Source organism: Coturnix japonica, chromosome 1 (assembly GCF_001577835.2).
Source record: "Coturnix japonica isolate 7356 chromosome 1, Coturnix japonica 2.1, whole genome shotgun sequence".
Classification (NCBI taxonomy): domain Eukaryota; kingdom Metazoa; phylum Chordata; class Aves; order Galliformes; family Phasianidae; genus Coturnix; species Coturnix japonica.
The window spans coordinates 139,695,055-139,715,739 of NC_029516.1; the positions used below are offsets into that span (position 1 = coordinate 139,695,055).

Here is a 20,685-nt window from a genome sequence, read left to right on the forward strand (position 1 = left end):
GCCCCGTCAGCCCCGTCAGCCCCGTCAGCCCCGTCAGCCCCGTCAGCCCTGTCCCGTGGCCCCTCCCGCGAGAGCTGCCGGGCTGCTCCTCTAGCCCGGGGGTTCCCTTGAAGGAACCGCCCGAGATCCCCCTTGAACCACGCGGTCAGTCGCTGCTGATCGGTCCGGGACGGCTCCGAGTCAGGCGACTTCGGCGATCAAAAGGCCGAAGTAAAAGTAAAAAAGTAAAAGTATCTGTTTGAATTCATTTTGGTTCCTCTGTTGGGATTGTATTGTTTGTAGGGTTAAAGATGCAAGGAAATAAGAATATGAGTGTGTATAGTTGCCTCAGGTTTCAGTTGTGGTAGTTTAAAATAATAAAAGTTGTTATAGATACGCACTGTAAGCTTTACTGAATAGTGTGGAAATGACTGTGAACAGGAACAGATTTTCTTGTATACCATTTAGTAACTCTTAAAATCAGAATGAATAAAACAATACAACTACAACTTCATGCTTAAAATATGTTTATGTTTTTTAAATTTTGTACTGTAATGTTTTGGCTCTGATCTCATAGATTATAGAAGAGCACATTCACTTTTAGGGGAAAAGACAAGAATAGCCATTTCCAACCATTGCCTCCCAAAAGCTTTGCTAAAGCAACATTACTAATCCAGGCTGAAAGATGAAGCAATCGGCCTTTTGGGAATGTTAGGAAGAAAACTGTCTTCTTGTCCAGACCCTGTAGTGGGCGATTACTGCAACATGTATTTCTTGTCTTCATTTTTCTGTGGCCTAGTATTAACAGAGGGACAGGATGTTTCAACATTGGGTTTTAGGAATATCTGCTGACTGTGGAGGAATGATGAATCTCTAGGTCTCATGTCAGCCACTGGCAGGGCATTTCACTTTACTTGGCAGAAACTCTTTCATTCCCATCGGGACCATCTCCTCCCCCCGGGCAAGGTCATGCACGCTGTTCCTGACCACGAGCCAAGGCCTATAGCCTTGCCAATCAGCCCCACAACCCTGGGGGATGAACACCATTTTTTTCTCATACTCATCTTCTTCAAAAAGATTTACTCATAGCACACTCAGTTGCCTCTAAGGTGACATTAGGTAGCTCTTTTAGGATTTGTAGGACAGCTCTCTTAGGACTTACCATGGTGGAATCCCTTAAATCACAGCTCCCGTATCATGACCCCTGGAAGCTCTGGTCCCTATGCTGATCTTATCTCAGCCTTTCCAGAAACAACTTGCTATCTGTTTCCTTTCTCAGAGAACACCAGACCCAGTCTGCATTTTGTCTGTTTGTAGGGCTTTTCTCCAGCCAGCATTACTCTTCTTCCAAGTTCAGCTGTTATTCCTTCTCAGAGGTCAGCTGGTGCTGCCTGGTCCCAGGGGAAGGGCCGTGGTGGAAAGCAAGAGGAGTTCAGGAGATCAGAGAGATGCTCCTTAGACCCGAGTTCTAATGAGCAGGGAGTAGAGCTCATTAGACTGAGCTCTCATCTTGGAGGATTAAAGATTTCGGCTGTGTGATTTCACACTGAGGACCCTCAATGCCATCAAATAGTACAGGACACATTTGTTTCACCAGGCCCAACATCAAGTTAGAAGAGGGTTTCCTTTGGTTTCTGCCTGAGGAACATGCTGGAATTCACTAGTTTTTTAAAAGCTTATTTGGATTCTTTTCTTTCTGAAGTGAATCTTCACTGGCTGGGGGGGAAATGGCTGAGTATCACCTGGAGCTGTGCAACAACTTGTACATATTTAAATTATTCATGAATTATTTGTCGTAGTCTTCTTATTGCTTTTGCATTGATAAATATTCCGTGGCCAACTCTTTGTGTAAAACTTTCACTACTATGTCTTCAGCAAATTATTGACTTCAAATTACTCTTCAGGCTGTCATTTATCAAAGCAAACTGGTTTACTTGTATGCACTGAATACATCCAGCTTAAATAGAAATGAATTTTAGAACATAGTCTGAATGTGTTCACTTAGAATTATAAATAATGCTCAGCACTTCTTTTCAAGAATGACTTTCACTAAGCCTTGCTAGTTTGCTGGACCTTTCTATCCACAAATCTGTGTGGTAGGTACTTGCAGAAAGCTCCTGATGTGTTCCATTTCATGCTAAATAATCAGCCCATACTGACAACTTCAAATTCCTTAAAAAATGCAAATGTATGTTTAATACATTTTTTTTTTCCTTAGTATTCTTTAATGTTAGTGTTAAGGACTCAAAGTTATTAACTCAATCTTCTTTGGCTCGTAGTACTACACAGTGCATAGTTTTTCAATAAACTATATGGAAAGATTCCAAATTAAGGCTGGACTAGAGAAAGTAGAGAACTAATTGAAGTTGAAGAAGAATTACTCCAAACACTTGAGAGAAAATGCTATAAAGAGTACTACTGAATAGATATGTGACATTGTTTGGGATTTTGTAAACTATTTGTTTGATGCCAAGAATGATTATGAATTGGGGGAAGTCAGATATTTTAAGTAGTATTTTACTTCCCTTTAGCTTTTATTTAGGTAATTGCTGTTACTTCAGAAATGATTCTCAAATCTAAAATGGATTAGTACAAGAAATTCAAGTATACTTATCAGTATTCTTTATATGCTAGAAGCAAGTGTTACTGCAAGAACTTATTATACTACTGTTGTTCAAAACCTTTGTTAGACTTAAGTTTCTCTTGTATTGTTTTATACCAGTAGACGTCTATTAGTTTATTTCAACAGATTGTTCCTTTGGTAGAGTATTCTAGACACACTGGTCAAATATAAATAATCAATCCGTGCTGGACATCTTATTTTCTGAATGTATTAATGATGTAGGAATTGAAGACATAGAGTTTTCTATTTCTTAAAAAAGTTGTGGTAGTCCTGTGTAGACATTGAAATACTGTAAGTGAGGGCTCATGTACAAGAAAGGTATTATTTTGACATTTAACTTATCAGATAGTACAGGATCTGATTAACTTTTTGGGCTGTAGAAGGTGTTATCACTTTTTCTCCTTGTGTGCCATGGGACAAATGCCTTGATAAATCTGTGTGGGCATGAGAGGGTTAAACACAAAGTAACCTTAGTGCTTACTCCTTCTTTGGAAATGCATTATTTAAAAATAAGTCATTTTACACTAAGTGTATTTGTGTTCACTGTTAAACGTGTTTAAAAATTAATTATGTTTGTATAGGGATCTCTTTTTAAGCACATTTCCCTGCACCTAGTTCGAGTCATTGCGAAAGGTTTGAGGTTTTATTATTGCAGTAATTGTGGAATACCTCCACACAGTGCAGAAGTACCTTAGTGTGGCTATTCAGGAAAACTTAAGAAAATATTTTTATAACCATGGAGCCTGAATTTTACTTTCTGTTTATTAATGTTTGGCTTTACTTACTTCTATCTCCCCATCTCAAAGTTGTTCTCTTGTTTTGTATCATAGAATCATAGAATCACAAGGTTGCAAGGGACCTACAAGATCATCTCATCCAACCATCCTTTCATTACTGTAGCTACAGCAAACCACTAAGCCATATCTCATAGCTCCTCATTCAGACGCCTCCTGAACACTGCCAGGGACAGCAACTCCACCACCTCCCTGGGCAGCCATTCTAGTGCCTGACCACTCACTGAGAAAAAAAAAAAATATATATTCCTTCTTATGTCTAATCTAAACCTCTTCTGGGTCAACTTGCAGCCATTTCCCCGGGTCCTGTTTGTTGCCTGGGAGAAGAGGCCAAACCCCTCCTCATCACAGCCTCCTTTCAGGAAGTTGTAGAGTGCAATGAAGTCTCCCCTGAGCCTCCTCTTCTCCAGACTGAGCAATCCCAGCTCCCTCAGCCACTCCTCATAAGACTTGTGCTCCAGACCCCTCACCAGTTTTGTTGCCCTTCTCTGGACACGTTCTAGGCTTTCAGTGTCTTTCTTATAGTGAAGAGCCCAAAACTGAACACAGTACTCTAGGTGCGGCCTCACCAGTACTGAGTACAAATGTGCTGTATGTTCTATACATTAAGCAACAGTCTGTTAACAAGGAACACCTGCACCTCATAGATTGCACTGAGTTTGTTTTGCCTCTTCAGGGTCACAAAGAGGACAGAAATTCTATTGCTAGGCATTGAGAGTTGGAACCATCTACTTTGAAATCAAACAACCAACTGCTGTGCTGAGATAGTGATCCATGAAGTGGGCATCATCCAGTCATTCCTGTTGAACTGGCACAATTTGTTCAAGTGCATTTTCACTGAACCCATTTTAATTTCAGTCATCCCTGGACCCTGCCCCTCTTTCTCATGGTACCAACCGGTGCTGTTTAGAAAAGGAGCAATGGGAGTTATTGGAATAGAGTCTGACTCAGCCTAATTCAGGAGTGCAATCTCTTGGGGATCTCATTTTCACTCTGAACACAAAGTTCCCTTTAACCCTAAGCAGTCATTTCTCAAAAACTAATGGTAAGCTGCTTTTAAACTTGTGCTTCCTGTGAAAAACAGGAAGATCTAGATGTCTTCTTCAGCGTGACCTCTTGGATTTGTCTACTGAATCCAGACAGTGCATTCATAGAATCACAGAATCATAGAATGGCCTAGGTTGAAAAGGACCTTGGAGATCATCTGGTTTCAACCCCCTGCTATGTCCAGGGTCACCAACCACCAGACCAGGCTGCCCAGAGCCACATCCAGCCTGGCCTTGAATGCCTCCAGGGATGGGGCATCCACAACCTCCTTGGGCAACCTGTTCCAATGTGTCACCACCCTCTGGGTGAAAAACTTAATATCTAATGTAAACCTCCCCTGTCTCAGTTTAAAACCATTCCCCCTTGTCCTATCACTGTCCACCCTCATAAACAACAGTTCTCCTTCCTGTTTATATGCCCCTTTCAGTCCTATCAGCAAGGGAAGGCTTGGAGCAGCAGCCTCGAGCAAAAGGCACAAATGCCTGCTCACTTGGAGCTTTTCCACTCAGAAACAAACTGTTACATCCTTTACTTGGCTTTAATTTTCAGCTTTCTGTGTGTTTCCCCATCCGATTCTATGTAGTGGTCTGTCACCACCATTCTTTTGTTATTCATCTTTATATCCATTTGTTATTTCGAACATAGTATGAGTTTATTTTCATGTGAGCTGCTGAAATATTCCTGCTATCCAGGTTTTGCCCTGCACACATGGCAGCTGGGGCAGAAAGCTGTTTCAGATGGGCACAGTTCTGTGCTCACAGCACCCAGCCTCCTCCTTTGGGTGCAGCTGTGGTGGGCATAGCAGGAGGGATATGATTTGCTCATCTCACCCTCCTGTAAGAATTTAACAAAACAGAATCATCCTGCCTCAAACTGCTGCTGCTAGAGCAGGATGAGGTGGGGCAGCATGATGACTACTGCGAAGGGTGTGTGCTTTTTTGGTGATGTTTGAAGAGTTAAATATTCAGCAATTTATTTTTTAGTTTCCTGTCCTCAAAGGCGGCTTATTTTATAAAGGCTAAATTTAGTCTGTTCAGCTTCCGTCATCAAGGACAGCTTTTTTGGTCTGCTTTCTTACAAACTGTTTGACCTTGTGAGAGTGCAGCTAGAAAAGAAGAGCAGTTTGAAAGCTGACAGCTGATTGTTGAAGGGTCGTAATCTGTGCCATGCACTCCACAAAAGCATGAAGCCTCACTGGAATCTGGTACCCCGTGAACTTCATGAGTGTAAAGGTGCCAGGATGGACTGCTAAAAACAAAATGATCTCTGATTTTGTGCTGTTTTTAATCTCTGCTGTGCGTACAAATGCTGGTGCTGAGAGGAGATTGCCATAGAGTGAGGCCGGGGCTGGTCTCTTCTCTCTGGTGACAGGTGACAGGATGAGGGGAAATGACCTCAAGTTGCACCAGGGTAAGCTGAGGTTGGATGTCAGGAAACACTTCTTTACAGAAAGGGTAGTTAAGCACTGGAATAGGCTCTCCAGGGTGGTGGCTGAGTCACCATCCCTGGATGTGTTTAAAAACCATTTGGATGTGGTGCTCAGGGACATGACTTAGCAGAGGGCTGTTAGTTAGGGTAGTATGATTAGGTTGTGGTTGGACTCAAAGATCTTTAAGGTCTTTTCCTACCAGAGCAATTCTGTGATTCTATGATTCTTTGAGTAGGGTGATGGCGTGGAAAGGGGCTGTTACAAAATGCAGCCTATCATAAGTTGAGTTGGGGGCACTAGAAAGAAGATGATGTGTAGCTGTGCAGGAAAGGGTGGCCATCCAGCAGGTAATTTGCTATCAGCCACGACTGTATTGTGCTTCACTCAGGCATGATGACTGGTTGTGTGACTGGCTGCTTGGTTTTCCAAGAGAGATGGGAAGACGGGCAGTAAGGAATGATTTTTCACAAAACCAAAAAATGCTTTATGAACAGGGAGATCACGTGCTGTGTGTGCCTGGCAACATTTATTAGCAACCAGCTAACGATAGGGAGCACTACAAGGGTACTGGTTACAGTTCCAAAGGGCTAGCAGAAAGCACAAGCTAAGAACAGTGACCAGCAGAGTCTGCAGTGTTGTTCAGAACCCTTTCTAGCAGGGAGGCATGCTGGTCTGCCTTGCAGTTCTGTTTCTGCCTGCATTTCAGTGGCCCCATTGTGCAGACACGAGGGCAGGGACTGAGGCTGCTCCTCTCCCTGACACCAGAGGCAAAGAACACTGGGATAAAGGAGCTGCCTGGAGACACATGCCCTTGTGTTCGGTTTCCGCAGGCTGGGACAGAGGCCAGGGCAGACCACTGGGTCACAGGGACCTTCAGCTGAACCCTTCCTGACCCACCAAGTGCTCTGGAAGCTGCCAGACTCCCAAGAACAACAGACGTTTCTGGGAGAAGGCTGGGGAAAATATGTTCAATAAATATTTCTATAAATATTTCTATAAATACATCAACAGCAAGAGGAAGGTTAGGGAGAATCTCCATCCCTTGTTGGATGCTGAGGGCAACACAGTGGCAAGGATCAGGATAAGGCTGAGGATCTTAATGCCTTCTTTGCCTCGGTCTTTAATTGCAAGACTCGTTACTTCCCGGGAACAGCTCCTTGCGCTGGTAGATAGGGAGGGGGGACAGAATAGGCCTTGCATAATCCACAGTGAGATGGTTTTGGGCCTGTTCTGAAAGCTGGATGTTCAGAAGTCCATGGGCCCAGATGGACTGCACCCTACAGTGGGGAGTGAGTTGGCGGATGTGGATGCCAAGCTGCTCTCCATCATCCTTCAGCAGTCTGGGCTAACTGGGGATGTCCCAGTGGAGTGGAGACTGGCGGATATGACTCCCATCTTCAAAAAGGGCCAAAAAGATGATCCTGGTAGCTACAGGCTTACAGTCTCACCTTGGTTCTGGGGAAGTTTATGGAGCGGATAATCTCAAAAGTCATCATACACCAATTGAAGGTCAATCAGGGGATCAGGCCCAGTCAGCATGGGTTTACAAATGGTAGATCCTGTTTGACAAACCTGATTTCATTCTATGACAAGGTGACCCACTTAGTGGATAAAGGTAAGGCTGTCGATGTGGTCTACCTGGACTTGAGTAAAGCCTTTGACACTGTCCCCCACAACATCCTTGTGAAGAAGCTGGCTGCCCATAGTTTGGATGGGTATAAGCTCTGCTGGGGGAAACGCTGGCTGTATGGCCAGGCCCAGAGAGTTGTGGTCAGTGGAGTTAAATCCAGTTGGTGGCTGGTCACAAGCGGTGTCTTCCACGGCTTCGTACTGGGGCTGCTTATATTTTACATCTATATTAATGATCTTGATGAGGGGATTATGTGCACCCTCAGTAAGTTTGCAGATGACACCAAGTTGGGAGGGAGGCAGTGCTGATCTGCCTGAGGGGAGAAGGGCGCTACAGAGGGACCTGGATAGACTTGATCGATGGGCCAAGGTTAATGGCACGAGTTTCAATAAGACCAAGTGTTGGGTCCTGCATTTTGGTCACAGCAACCCCAGGCAACCCTACAGGCTTGGGGAGGTGTGGCTGGAAAGCTTCCTGATGGAAAGGGACTTTGGTGTGCTAATGGACAGTCGTCTGAATATGAGCCAACAGTGTGCCCAGGTGGCCAAGATCAGCAACATCCTGGCTTGGATTAGGAATGGTGTGGTGAGCAGGAGTAGGGAAGTCATCCTGCCCCTGTACTTGGCATTGGTGAGGTCTCACCTCGAATACTATGTTCAGTTTTGGGCACCTCAGCACAGGAAAGACATGGAGGTACTGGGGTAGGTCCAGAGAAGGGTAACGAGGCTTGTGAAGGGCTTATCAACCCTATGAGGAGAGGCTAAGGAAGCTAGGGCTGTTTAGTCTGGGGAAAAAGTGGCTGAGGGGAGATCTTATCGCTCTCTTCCAGTATCTGAAAGGTGCTTAGGAAATACTACTTCACTGTGGTCAGGCACTGGAATGGAATGCCCAGGGAGTTGGTAGAGTCACCAACCCTGGAGGTGTTCAAGGAATGTTTGAACGTTGTGTTAAAGGACATGGTTTCATGAGAACTATTAGTGATGCGTTAGTGGATGGTTGGACTCGGTAATCTTGTAGGTCTTTTCCAACTTTGGTGATTCTGTGATTCTGTCATTCTGTTAAGTACCTGAGGAAAAGACCAGAAGTTGTGCTATGGGAGATTTAGATTAGATACAAAGAAAAAACTTTTCTCTCAAAGAGTGGTCAGGCACTGGGATGGCCTGCCCAGACAGGTGGTGGAATCACCATCCTGGATGGTTCTCAGGAGGTGTCTGGAGGAGGAGCTTAGAGATATGGTTTAGTAGCGCTGTTGTAGTAATTTTGGTAAGAGAATAGTTGGATGAGATGATCTTGTAGGTCCTTTCCAACATTGTGATTCTATGATTCTATTATTTTATGATTCAATAAGGCCAAGAGCAACTTGAGAGCAGCCCTGTGGAGAAGGATTTGGGGGTCCTGGTAGACTAGAAGCTGGACATGAGCTAGCAGTGCGCACTTGCAGCCCAGAAGGCCAATTGTGTTCTGAGCTGCATTAAAAAAGGGGTGGCCAGCAGGGAGAGGGAGGTGATTGTCCCTCTCTACTCAGCTCTTGTGAGGCCTCATCTGCAGTACTGCATCCAGGCCTGGGGCCCCCAGTACAGGAAGAACATGGAGCTGTTGGAGTGGGTCAAGAGGAGAGTCACTAAGATTATCAGGGAGCTGGAGCACCTCTCCTATGAGATAAGGTTGGGGGAATGGGTTTGTTTAGCTTGGGCAAGAGAAGGCTCCAGGGAGACCTCATTGTACTTGAAAGGAGCATATAAGCAGGAGGGAGAACGGCTCTTTATGGGGTGGGTAGTGATAGGACAAAGGGGAATGGTTTTAAACTGAGACAGAGGAGATTTAGATTAGATAGTAGGTGGAAGTTTTTCACCCAGAGGGTGGTGATGCAGTGGAACAGGTTGTCCAAGGAGGTTGTGGATGCCCCATCTCTGGAGGCATTCAAGGCCAGGCCGGATGTGGCTCCGGGCAGCCTTGTCTGGTGTTTGGCAACCCTGCACACAGCAGGGGGGTTGAAACTAGATGATCTTTGAGGTCCTTTCCAATCCAGACCATTCTATGATTCTTTGATTGTATGAAGACCAAGTGCTGGGTCCTGCACTTTGGCCACAACAACCACAGGCAACTCTACAGTCTTGGACTGTGTGACTGGAAGACTGTGCAGAGAAAATAAACCTGGGGGTATTGCTTGATACTTGGCTGGATATGATCCAGCAGGTGGCCGAGGAGCCCAGTACTGTCCTGGCTTGTATCCAAAACAGTGTTGCCAGCAGAAGCAGGGAAGTAATTGTCCCTCTGTACTCAGCTGTGGTGAGGCCACACCTTAAGTATTGTGTTCAGTTTTTGACCCCTTGCTATAAATGGCAACAACACTGGTAAGGGCTCCGGAGTACAGGTCTTATGTGGAGCAGCTGAGGGAGCTGGTATTGTTCAGTCTGGAGAAGAGGAGGCTCAGGGCAGATCTCATTGCTCTCTTTAATTTCTTGAAGGGAGGCTGTGATGAGCTGAGCATCAGCTTCTTCTCTTGTGTAAGAGTGATAGGACTGCATGGAATGGCCTCAAGTTGTGCCAGGGGAGATTCAGGCTGCATGTCAGGAAATGCTGCTTTTCTGAAAGAGTGGTCAGGCTCTGGAATGGGCTGCACAGGGAGGTGGTGGAGTCTCCAACCCTGGAAGTCTTCAAGAAAATGAACTAGATGAGGGGATCCCCTAGGTGAGGAGATTAAGTGTACCCTCAGTAAGTTTGCAGATGACACAAAGTTGGAAGGTGGTGTGGATCTGCCTGAGGGTAGGGAGGCCCTTCAGAATGATCTGGATAGGCTGGATCGCTGGGCTGAAGTGAATGGGATGAGGTTCAACAAGGCCAAGTGCTGGGTTCTGCACTTTGGCCACAATAACGCCATGCAGCACTATAGGCTTGGGGCTGAGTGTCTGGATGACTGTGAAGAGGAAAGGGGTGTTGATTGTTGCTCAGAGAGTGGTCAGGCACTGGTGGAGTCGCCAACCCTGGCAATGTTCAAGAGGCGTCTGGATGAGGAGCTACAAGATCTGGTTTAGTAGCTTGTGGTAGCAGTGGTGATGGGAAGATGGTTGGATGGGGTGATTTTGTAGGTCCCTTCCAACCTTGTGATTCTATGATTCTGTGAAAACATTACGTGTTGTGTTGAGGACATGGTTCATTGAGAACTATTGGTGATAGGTGGGCAGTTGGATTGGATGATCTTGGAGGCCTTTTCCAACCTTGATGACTCTACGATTCAGTGGTTCTAAACAGAGCTTTGGCACCTTGGGTTAAAGTCTGAGATCCTGGAAAAACACCTCCATCATTTTTGGGTCACTGGTAGGGTGCAAGTTATTGGAGTAGTTGTCTCTGTTGACTACTGTCAGTACAAAATATAACTCACTTGTTTTTATCTGAAGCCAAAGGAGACACAAAGTGTTGCTAGTAGGGATCCTGCTGTGTTTTGTAATGTCAGCTGAATTCAGCAATGGCCGGAGTGTATGAAAGCACAGACATTTTTAATTTCAGAGTTTTGGGAGCGAAAGGAGGGCATAGGAGCACAAACCAGTTTTATTCTGTGTAGACATTCATGAAGGCGTCATTATTTTTTCAAGTTTCATCTTAATAATGAAGGCTGAAATAGCAATAGTAACTGTATTATCGTACATAGCTGCTAGTACATAGCAGCTCCAATCATGTACAAGCACTGATCCAGAAACCAGATTGAAAGAGTGTACTAATGAAAGATGGAAGTAGTATAGGGATCGTGCAATAGAAAACTAAATATACAAAGACTGCTAAAATATAAAATGATTTATATGGTAGCCTGTTCTTACATGCTAATTTTTCCTTCTTTTTTTTTTTTTTCCCTTTTTTTTTTTCTTTTTCTCAAAAGAGTAGATATAATTACTTCAGTTTCCATACAACAATTGAGGAAAGATCTTTAAGACTGTGGTGACACATGAACTGCGCTTTATCTCAAAGGCAACTGACTTTATCCATGTAAAGAACACTTACTGTGCTTTTCTGTCTGTCCTGTTTGCACTTGCAGTGGTGCCCTTGGCTTTGTACAAGTCTGGGTCCTTCCTTGCTCTTCCTGCCGTCATCCTGTTACTACTGAGGCAGGCAGCACTGTCACTGTAATCTGCCTCACGTACCCAGGGGAAGCCTGGAAGTCTGTCAATGTGCAGGAATTCCTCCACTGCCCATTTGTTTGCCCATCTTCAACCAGGAGCTGGCAATTCGTACTGCTTCTAAATGCTGTATCATACCTTTGCCCATCCCTGTGCACAAGGGGATGCATGGCGATCTCACATCTCTCCTGTACATGGAGATGATGAGAAAACAGCTATCCCCCTTCTCTAAGGCCTTTAAGAAACATGATCTTCTGAAGGTTTTGCTATATGGTGTGCAGGGTATCCCTTCGCACCTTGCCTTCCCTCTGTCACTGGTCTCCTTAGCTAAACAAAACCAGGCTGCTTGCCTGTTGCATGTTAAGACTTCTGTCAGCTGTTGTCAAGAGCTGAAAAATGACCCACTTTGTGCTATGTATATTTATGGTTTTGTCTTTATCATTGCACAACCAGTGTGCCTAATGCTGAATCTCATTACTGGCAGTATCCAGGGTAAGGTGTTTCAGGGTAAGTTGTAAGCAGCTGTCAGTGAGCAATTACAGACTGTTCTACCTTTTTGAGGAAGAAATTTTCATGACCTCGTCATTCACATTTGTTGCATGCTTTGAAAAGTGACCTGTTCTTTATGCTGTGTTCTTTTTTAAGCAGAAATCCCCATTGTCTTTATAAATGAAATTTTGTTTTTCTTATTTGTATTACAGCTGAACAGCAGGGTCTGTGGCCGGATGAATTGGGATCTCTTTGTTTTAAGTTGATTTGTATATGAATAGAGCAGGAGATGTGCTGTTCCAGAGATGTTCTTGCTTTCAAATGGGAGGAAATGTTAGGTCCAAGAACAAATCTAAATCAACTGAATGGATGAGATCTACTAAACATCTCATCTTTCATAATGTTAGGGGTAATACCCACTTAGACTGTTGTTATTATGGTTTAATATTAATGCTTCTGTTTTTCCTTTGCAGTCAAAGTTTATTCTGTGATAAAATTTGGCTCTGACTCAAAAATGGTGATTGTCAATGAAAATATTTGCCCTAGTAGATTATAAAAATCCCAAATCAAATTCATAGTTTGCCTGATTATTAGCCTACTTAGAGTGGGTGAACTGAAATGTTTCTGGGTTACTGTGTCTGCCTTAGTATTTTAGAAACTACATACTGTGGTCTAGAGAATGAGGGTACGCATTTGGGGCTGCTTAGGTACCATAAAAAGATGGCTTATTAGATCTGTGTGTGAAATAATTGTTTTGGGTCAGGGTTTGAAGTTGCTTAGCAAGCTTCTTTGATCTGTGTTGGGTTCCGTACTACAGTAGGGAATGGAGATGTGGCAGTGTGCCCACAGAGAAGCACTGTTGCAGTGTTGTGCCAGGTAGATATTAAGCTTTCTCTTACTACCAGGTTATCAATGGATATTTCCTTCATTGCTCTGCCTATTGCAAATGGCTTGAAAAAACATTTTTGTAGGGTAGTTATTAATGATGTGCTGTCATGAAAGGAAGATGCATCAAGTGGGCTTCCCCAGGGATCTATCTTTAGCCCAGTATTGTTATCCAAAAATTCTATTAACCGCATTGATGATGAAAATAAATAGTCACAGGTGTCATCATTCTAGAATAAATTTAGACCAACTAGTTTTGAAAGGATTAGCCAATGGCACAAAGCTATTTTGCAAAATCAGGATTTTATTTTATTTTTGATTTGTATATAAAATAAATTTTCAAAAAAGAGAAAGTATATCAGTGAGGGAGAATATATGGTGTTCTAACTCAAGTAAGAATTGCTGCTGCAAAGAGTGAACAAGTGATTAGACTTGTTCTTTTAAAGGTCACTTATGACAGAAAGATGAAGCAAGGTCTGCCTGGTCTCGAAGAATGTAGGCAAGCAGGAGAACTTACAGGCTTCAAGCATTTGGAAGGTTGTTGAGAAAATACTGTTGACCATCTCTCTGGGGGATGACACACTGGGCGTTCATGTTGCCTTTAGCCACATATGTAACTAAAAATATGTCCTTCTGTCCTTCCTCAACAGTCTCCAAACGTCCACAACTACCCAGATATGGAAGCTGTACCCTTGTTACTAAACAACATGAAGGCAGATCCTCCGGAGGATTCATTATCTGCAGATCATTTCCAAACACAGACTGAACCAGTGGACTTATCGATAAACAAAGCCAGGTCATCCCCTACAGCAGCTTCATCTTCACCAGTTTCCATGACAGCATCAGCCTCCTCCCCTTCTTCTACTTCTACTTCTTCTTCTTCTAGTCGACCAGCTTCATCACCCACAGTAATAACGTCGGTATCCTCAGCAGCATCTGTACCATCAGTATTAAGTCCAGGTCCTCTTGTGGCCTCTGCGTCTGGTGTCGGAGGCCAGCAATTTTTGCACATTATCCATCCAGTTCCACCTTCAAGCCCCATGAACTTGCAGTCCAATAAAATGAGTCATGTGCACCGTATACCTGTTGTGGTACAGTCAGTACCTGTTGTCTATACAGCTGTGAGATCACCTGGGAATATGAACAACACTATAGTAGTGCCACTGTTGGAGGATGGGAGAAGCCACGTCAAAGGTAAGGTAGAACTGGTTTTGTATGTTTGTGGCATCTGTAAAATCATTCTTGTATGAAGAAAACAGAACAGCCTTATAAAACTGTTAGTTTGCAAGCTTGCTGTGTCAGTTGCCAAAGTGACACAAAACTTAAGTTACTCATGGAGGACCTTTAGAAATCTTATCCTCAGTGCTCTTTAAAATAAATTCCAGAAAAAAATAGTTGAGGTCAGCAGTGATGTCAGGTGCTTAGACAGCGTATGTCAAGTTTTGTCCTGCAAGAAATAGATCTTTCCTAGGAACTGAAGAAATAGGACAACGGAATAATGACAATGTATAGAATATCATAGAAGGACATGAAAAACTCACTAGGTGATACAGAGCTCAAAAAACGCGAGCAGGCAGGAGAGTCAGAGAGATTGTTTCCGTCAAAGAGAAAGCACTTGTACTCTAGGAACGTGAAAAGGGAAGGCTCTTGGAATAAAGAGCAGGAGCACATACAGAGAGGTAGGTTTTATTAGGCTCAAGGAGTGGCATATTTTGAATGAAGTTGCCTCTTCCAGATTAAACAGCAGAAGGGAAGGAAACCACACAGAGTGCTGGGAATGAAATTTGCAGACACAGGATATAAGAGGTTCGTGGAGGTGTGAAGGGAGGAGGAAAGCACATGCCAGAAGGACAGATGCAGTCTTAGAGAGGAGTCCAAAGAACACAAAAAGGGAGCTGTATAGCAAGAAAAAATGAGAAAGTGACAGTTACCAATGCAGCAAAAAATTGTTAGAGATGATGACATAATGGATAGAGGAAGAAAAGAGAAAACAGATGTGCCCAGATGCCTTGTAAAGAAGACATTAGTGACATAAATGGGAACATGAGGTAGGGAATGAGGGATACTCATTTCAGGGTTCATTGTGTATGGGTGTATAAAATATGGCTAATTCTCCCCTGAAATGAGGTATTGCTTGAAGCGGAAAGGGAGGATACTGGCAGATAACCTTACTTTAGGGCTTATGAAGTTATGGGACATTTAGTAACACATAATGTCTCTTGAGTACCTAATTGCATAATGAACAGATACCCACAACTGAAAGATGTTTTTTTTTTAATAACTCTCATGTCTGTCTGTTAGTGTATATATGGCAGTGGTTGGTCATTCAGATGTTTAGTACTATTCTGTTGTTCATAAATCTATGGTTCACCCATTCCTTCAGTACTCAAGTACAAGGTGTGTCTTTTTACAGGCTTAAACCATAGGAACCAAACTCAAAGCAGATCCATGTTTCATTTTAAGCCTCAAAATGACTATTTATGAAGTTTTAGTACATTTCATACAATTATGCAGTTTTGGGACCTTATGGCATTTTTGTCAAGAAGTGATAAATGAAAGCAGAATGTTTCAGCGTGTTGTCTGAAATAATAATAATAAAAAGCATTAGTCTGAGCCTATATTTTGGTTTTGGAGTTGTGAGCAGCACCTGACCTTGAGCTCATCGGAATTTCTGCCATGTGTTTTCTTTTCTGAGGTGCTGCTTGGCTCTGGTAGTAGTCTCCTCCATGTGAAGGACCTCTTGATCTTGTAAAAGTTGGATATTCACTACCTTGGCTTCATCAACAAAATTCCAGAATTTAATGCGCTGTAGGGATTTCAGCCCATGAGCTCCAGGCCTGCTGAGCTGCCCTGACAATCTCTCTTTTGTACTATTATTGGCAGAGATCATTAGCCAGCCCTGCTACACCTATTAAAGCTAAAAGAAAAGAGGGGATCAAGGTTTCTTTTTATGTCTTTTCTCATCAGTTGTACCCATTTTGCTTTCACTAATTATTTAGTTAGAAATGTTCAAGTGGATTTGAATAAATACAGTAGAAGAATAATGGGCAGCAGTCTACTCTAGGTACTCCTCTTTTGTCATCTTTTGCTGGAGTATACTTTTTGTCATTTTTAAACAATATAAATATAACAGTGATGTTGCATGAAATAACTGATTAAACAAATTTCATAAATGCACAGGCTAACTTCTCTTAGTTAGCTTTAAAGAAGAAGTATATGGATGCTAATGCTAACAAGACATTTTTGACAAATTGAATTGACTGCTAATCCTCTACACCAACTGAAGGAGAAATGTGGGTTCAGAAATATCTGAAGTCACTACTTCTGACATTTCACAGAATCACCAAGGTTGGAAAAGACCTACAAGATCATCCAACTTAGACTATTTTCCTGAGCAGATGTACTTTCAATGATAAAACTATTCAAAATTAAGTGTGACCTGGTTCAGAGCAGGGAAAAATGCAAGAGATGGGGAATACAGAGAAATACTTTCCACTGTTATTTCCTCTTAGATCCCAGTTTTCCTTGTGCTGAATTGTCCTGTTCCTCCCAACTTTCACTAGAACCTTTTCATGTTTAAGCTCCCAAACTTCCTTTATTAGCTGAACCCTGCCTCCAGATATTTTACTCAGGTGGCTTAGTGCTTCCCCTTGTGCTTTATGGGAACCATGAAGTCCACCTCTCTCTCCAAGAAAACTGTCCTCCCAACAATAGCCTTGTGGACAGCTCAAGTAAAATCTGTTAAAATCTTCCTCTCTTTTCATCTCCTCGTTTTTTCTACTTCATTTATTATTATCATTCCTTATTATTCTTTGAGCACCAGAGTTAGCAGCTTTTCATCTCTTTCTCCTTATCTGTTAATATTTCTGCCCCATGCTGTCATCTCTGTTGCCATTCTTTCTTATCCATGGCATCACTGATCCATGCACTCTTACTCACGCCTTTCTCCAGTAGAGTCTCAGATCTACTTTTCTGCCTTCATCTGTACTGCTCATTTTGTTCTGTCTTGCCGCCTCTATCCAATTTTTCACTTGCAAGATTCCCTGTTGAAATCCAACCTTTTCTGCAGCACTGAAAACTATATCAGCTTGCAAAGAAATAGCTCCCATATACCTGAGATGTTTGCAGCACAGATTCATAAAATCACAGAAAGGCTTAGTATTGGAAGGGACCTTAAAGATTATCTAGTTCCATACCCCTGACATGGGCAGAGTCACCTTCTATTAGACCAGGCTGCTCAAGGGCCCATTTAACCTGGCCTTGAACACTTCCAGGGATGGAGCCATCTACAGACTTTCTAGACTACCTTTTCCAGTATCTGGTCACCTATAGAGTAAAAATTTTCTTATTTATATATCTAATTAGTGGAAAGCTATTACCCTTTGTCCTAACACTACATGCTCTGGTAGAGAGTCTCTCCCTCATCTTTCCTGTAGCCCCCTTTTAAGTATTGGAAGTCCTCAGTGAGGTCTCCCGAGAGCCTCCAGGCCAAACAAACTAACCTTCCTCAGTCTTTCTTCATAGGAGAGGTTCCCCAGCCCTCTAGGAAGCTTCATGGACTCCTCTGGACCTGCTCCAACAGCTCCATATCTTTCTTGTCCTGGGAGCCCCAGGCCTTGGTACAGTACTCCAGATGGGGCTTGATGAGGACATAGTAGAGGGGGACAATCACCTTCCTCACCCTGATGGCCACACCTCTTCTGATGCAGCCCAGAATACAGTTGGCCTTCTGGGCTGGAAGGGCACAGTGCTTGTTCATGTTGAGTTTTCATCCACCAGTAGCCCAAGGACCACCTCTGCAGGGCTACTCTCAATTCATTTGTCACTCAGCGTATGCATGTTTGGGATTGCCCTGACCCAGGTGCAGGACCTTTCATTTGGCCTTGTTGAACTTTATAAGGTTAACATGGACCCGGGCTTGTCAAGGTCTCTGTTCTTGGCATCCCATTCCTATAAAATGTCATCTGTACTGCTCAGCTTACTGTCATCTGAAAGCTTGCTGAGCATGCACTCAATCCTGCTGTCCATGTCACCAGTGAAAATACTAAACAGCAAGGGTCCCCCGACGGACACTTCTTGTCAACGTTCTTTGCTCGGACATAGAGGCATTGACTGCTGCTCTTTGGAAACAGACATCTAGCCAATTCCTTATCCACTGAACAGTCCATCCATCAAATCTGTGTCTCTCCAATTTAGAGACAAGGATGTTGTGTGGGAACATATCAAAGTCCAGGTGGATATAAAAGTTGGTTGTTCATTCCTTGTCCCTTATCACTTCCCCGTCTTCCATATGCCATAATGTTTTCCTGGAAGATCTACTCAATTAGGTGACGAGGCACAGAAGTGAGCATCCCATCAGACCCTGTGTCATACTACATTTCAGGAGGAGCAACAGCAACCCTGGCTTTGCTACAAAAGCACCCTTCTGTCACAGTGATTCTTGTTTCAGGATAAAAAACCTCTCAGTTCACCTAATTTAAACCAAAATCAGAATCAGTGTTTTGGGAATTTATTAAAAATACATAGTAAGAAGGTAATCAAAGACTACATATTCAGGACGTATTCTGGTGATGTAACATCAGGCATGTGAGGTTTCAGTAAGTACCTACACATTTCTAACACCTTTATGTGATCCCAAAACACTCTAATCAGATGCACATGCAGATAGACACATACTCTCCTACCATCTTTGAGACTTCCCTTCCTGCCATTCCCATTGCGATGGAAGTCCCTGCATGCTACCACTGCACTGCCAGCTCACCCACAACCCAATTCTTAGCTTATTCCATATGCACAAAGTGAGGCAATATGTTAAGGCTGTTAGGGCATAGGGGCGATGGAAGCCTTACAGAAGTTCCATCCCTTACCATCCCTGGAGGCATTCAAGGCTGGGCTGGATGTGACTCTGGGCAGCCTGGTCTGGTGGTTGGCAACCCTGTACATAGCTGGGGGGTTGAAACTAGATGATCATTGTGATCCTTTTCAGCCCAGGCCATTCTATGATTCTATGAGTCTGTGAAGTTCCTGGAAGCCACAAGTCTCTCAACCCCCAGTGATGAAGAGATGAAGATTGCTTCACTGTTATTCTGTCATCAATAATCTTGAAAAAGATTTTAAGATTTTTTGTGTGTGTGATGACCACTAGGCATTATTACATACTAAAGCATTCCAGCTTGTTAAAATCCCAGGAGAAACTTTTTCCTCACCTTCTTTTTTTCCCTGTTGAGCAATGGCGTGTGTTGCTAAAATGTGTAATTAGAGGCACAGCAGGTAGCAACACCTATGGATAAGGCTGCCTGAGAGTTCCCATTAAAGTCTTGTCTTCAGCTGCATGGAGATCGTCTATATGTTAACCATTTAGGCTAACACTTTTTCATGCCACATTCTTGCCTCAGGCCTTCCCTTTTTTTTCTTCTTTTTATTTCTTCTTTTTCAAAAAACAAAAAAAAACAAAAAAAAACCCAAAACAAAACAAAACAAAAAAAACCCACAAACTAATCTTTTCTTCCTGAGACTGAGACAGGGAAAAAACAACATTTTCTATGTTGAAGAATTTATTCCTTCTTTTTTATTAATTTTTTGGTGTAAAACTCTAGAACCTCTGTGGTATTGAGCCATGAGCCTCAAGTTTGGTTTGGATTTTGACCATTCTTTGGTATTCATAAGCATTTGCAGAAAGCCAGCCAGATTCAGAACTCTGAAAAAAAGAATAAGCCTGAGGAAAAGCAAGGAGAAACTATACTGGGAAGCTGGAAAGGATGGTGGTGAGGTGGGTATGGATGTGTGAATATGTTCAAGAGGAAAAATAGGATAGGACAGGAGAGATGGAGGTAGGAGACAAAAGCATAAGGAGAGTAGCAAAGAGATGTGGGCTGAATTTGTAGTGTGAAATGGAACAAGGAGAGGCTCAGAAAGGAACAACATGGCCTGGTAGGACAGAAACACATTCCTTTGCAAACTCTAGTCCCATTACCCTAAATCCACTGATTTCCTTTCAGATGATATCCATGAGTACTACCAGCAAATCACGTCCCTCTAGTGGCAGATTTTGTGAAAGATAATATCCCTAAAACTTGTTCCCCATGGTTCAGAAGTGTTACTCCATTCACTGAAGGGCATTTCAGAAGCTCTCCCTGGTGATGGTGCACCAAGGACCTGCACAGTTTTGGTGTTTCTGATTTTTCAGATTCAAGTGTTTTTTCACTCTTACAAGCTGTAAGGTTTCCAGAAGATAGAACCAATTACAAAATCCTGCATTCAAAGCATGATAACCTTAAATTTTCCATTTGAACTTCAACTTCTCATGTACATAAGCATCCATAATGACACTGGCACAATCTGTTTTTATGTTATTATATTTGCATATAGACCTACAGGAATACCTTGATTGCATCTCTTCACAGCTTACACATACCATATTCCTAACTAATAAGTTGAAAATGCAGTACTTGTTGCTACAGATTTTGCTGTGGCTTAAAACTGGAGTATGCTGTCCACTACCCATTTTTTAAAGTACAGTCTATGTTATTTATATAAATATACATGCTATATTTCAATCTACTGTAAAGTCTATTCCACAAAATAAAATGCAATTTGTAGTATAAAGTTAGGAATTTGAACCATTCTGTTTGTTTAAAGGTCAGATTATATCACAGAATTAGAGAATCATGGAATGGCCTGTGTTGAAAAGGACCACA

General features: G+C 42.8%; 1 protein-coding gene across 7 annotated transcripts in view; it reads left to right on the forward strand.

Moving 5' to 3' along the window:
* KLF12 (Kruppel like factor 12) overlaps positions 1 to 20,685 on the forward strand; it is a 261,902-nt gene that overhangs the window by 152,881 nt on the left and 88,336 nt on the right. For all 7 annotated transcript variants that reach the window (XR_001552620.2, XM_015851638.2, XM_015851644.2 and 4 more), the window contains one exon: positions 13,639 to 14,182. Coding sequence is in view for 6 of the 7 variants with exons in the window: in XM_015851638.2 (XP_015707124.1) it covers positions 13,639 to 14,182 (544 nt within the window). In the remaining variant the exon portion in view is untranslated. The remainder of the gene's footprint in view (positions 1 to 13,638; positions 14,183 to 20,685) is intronic.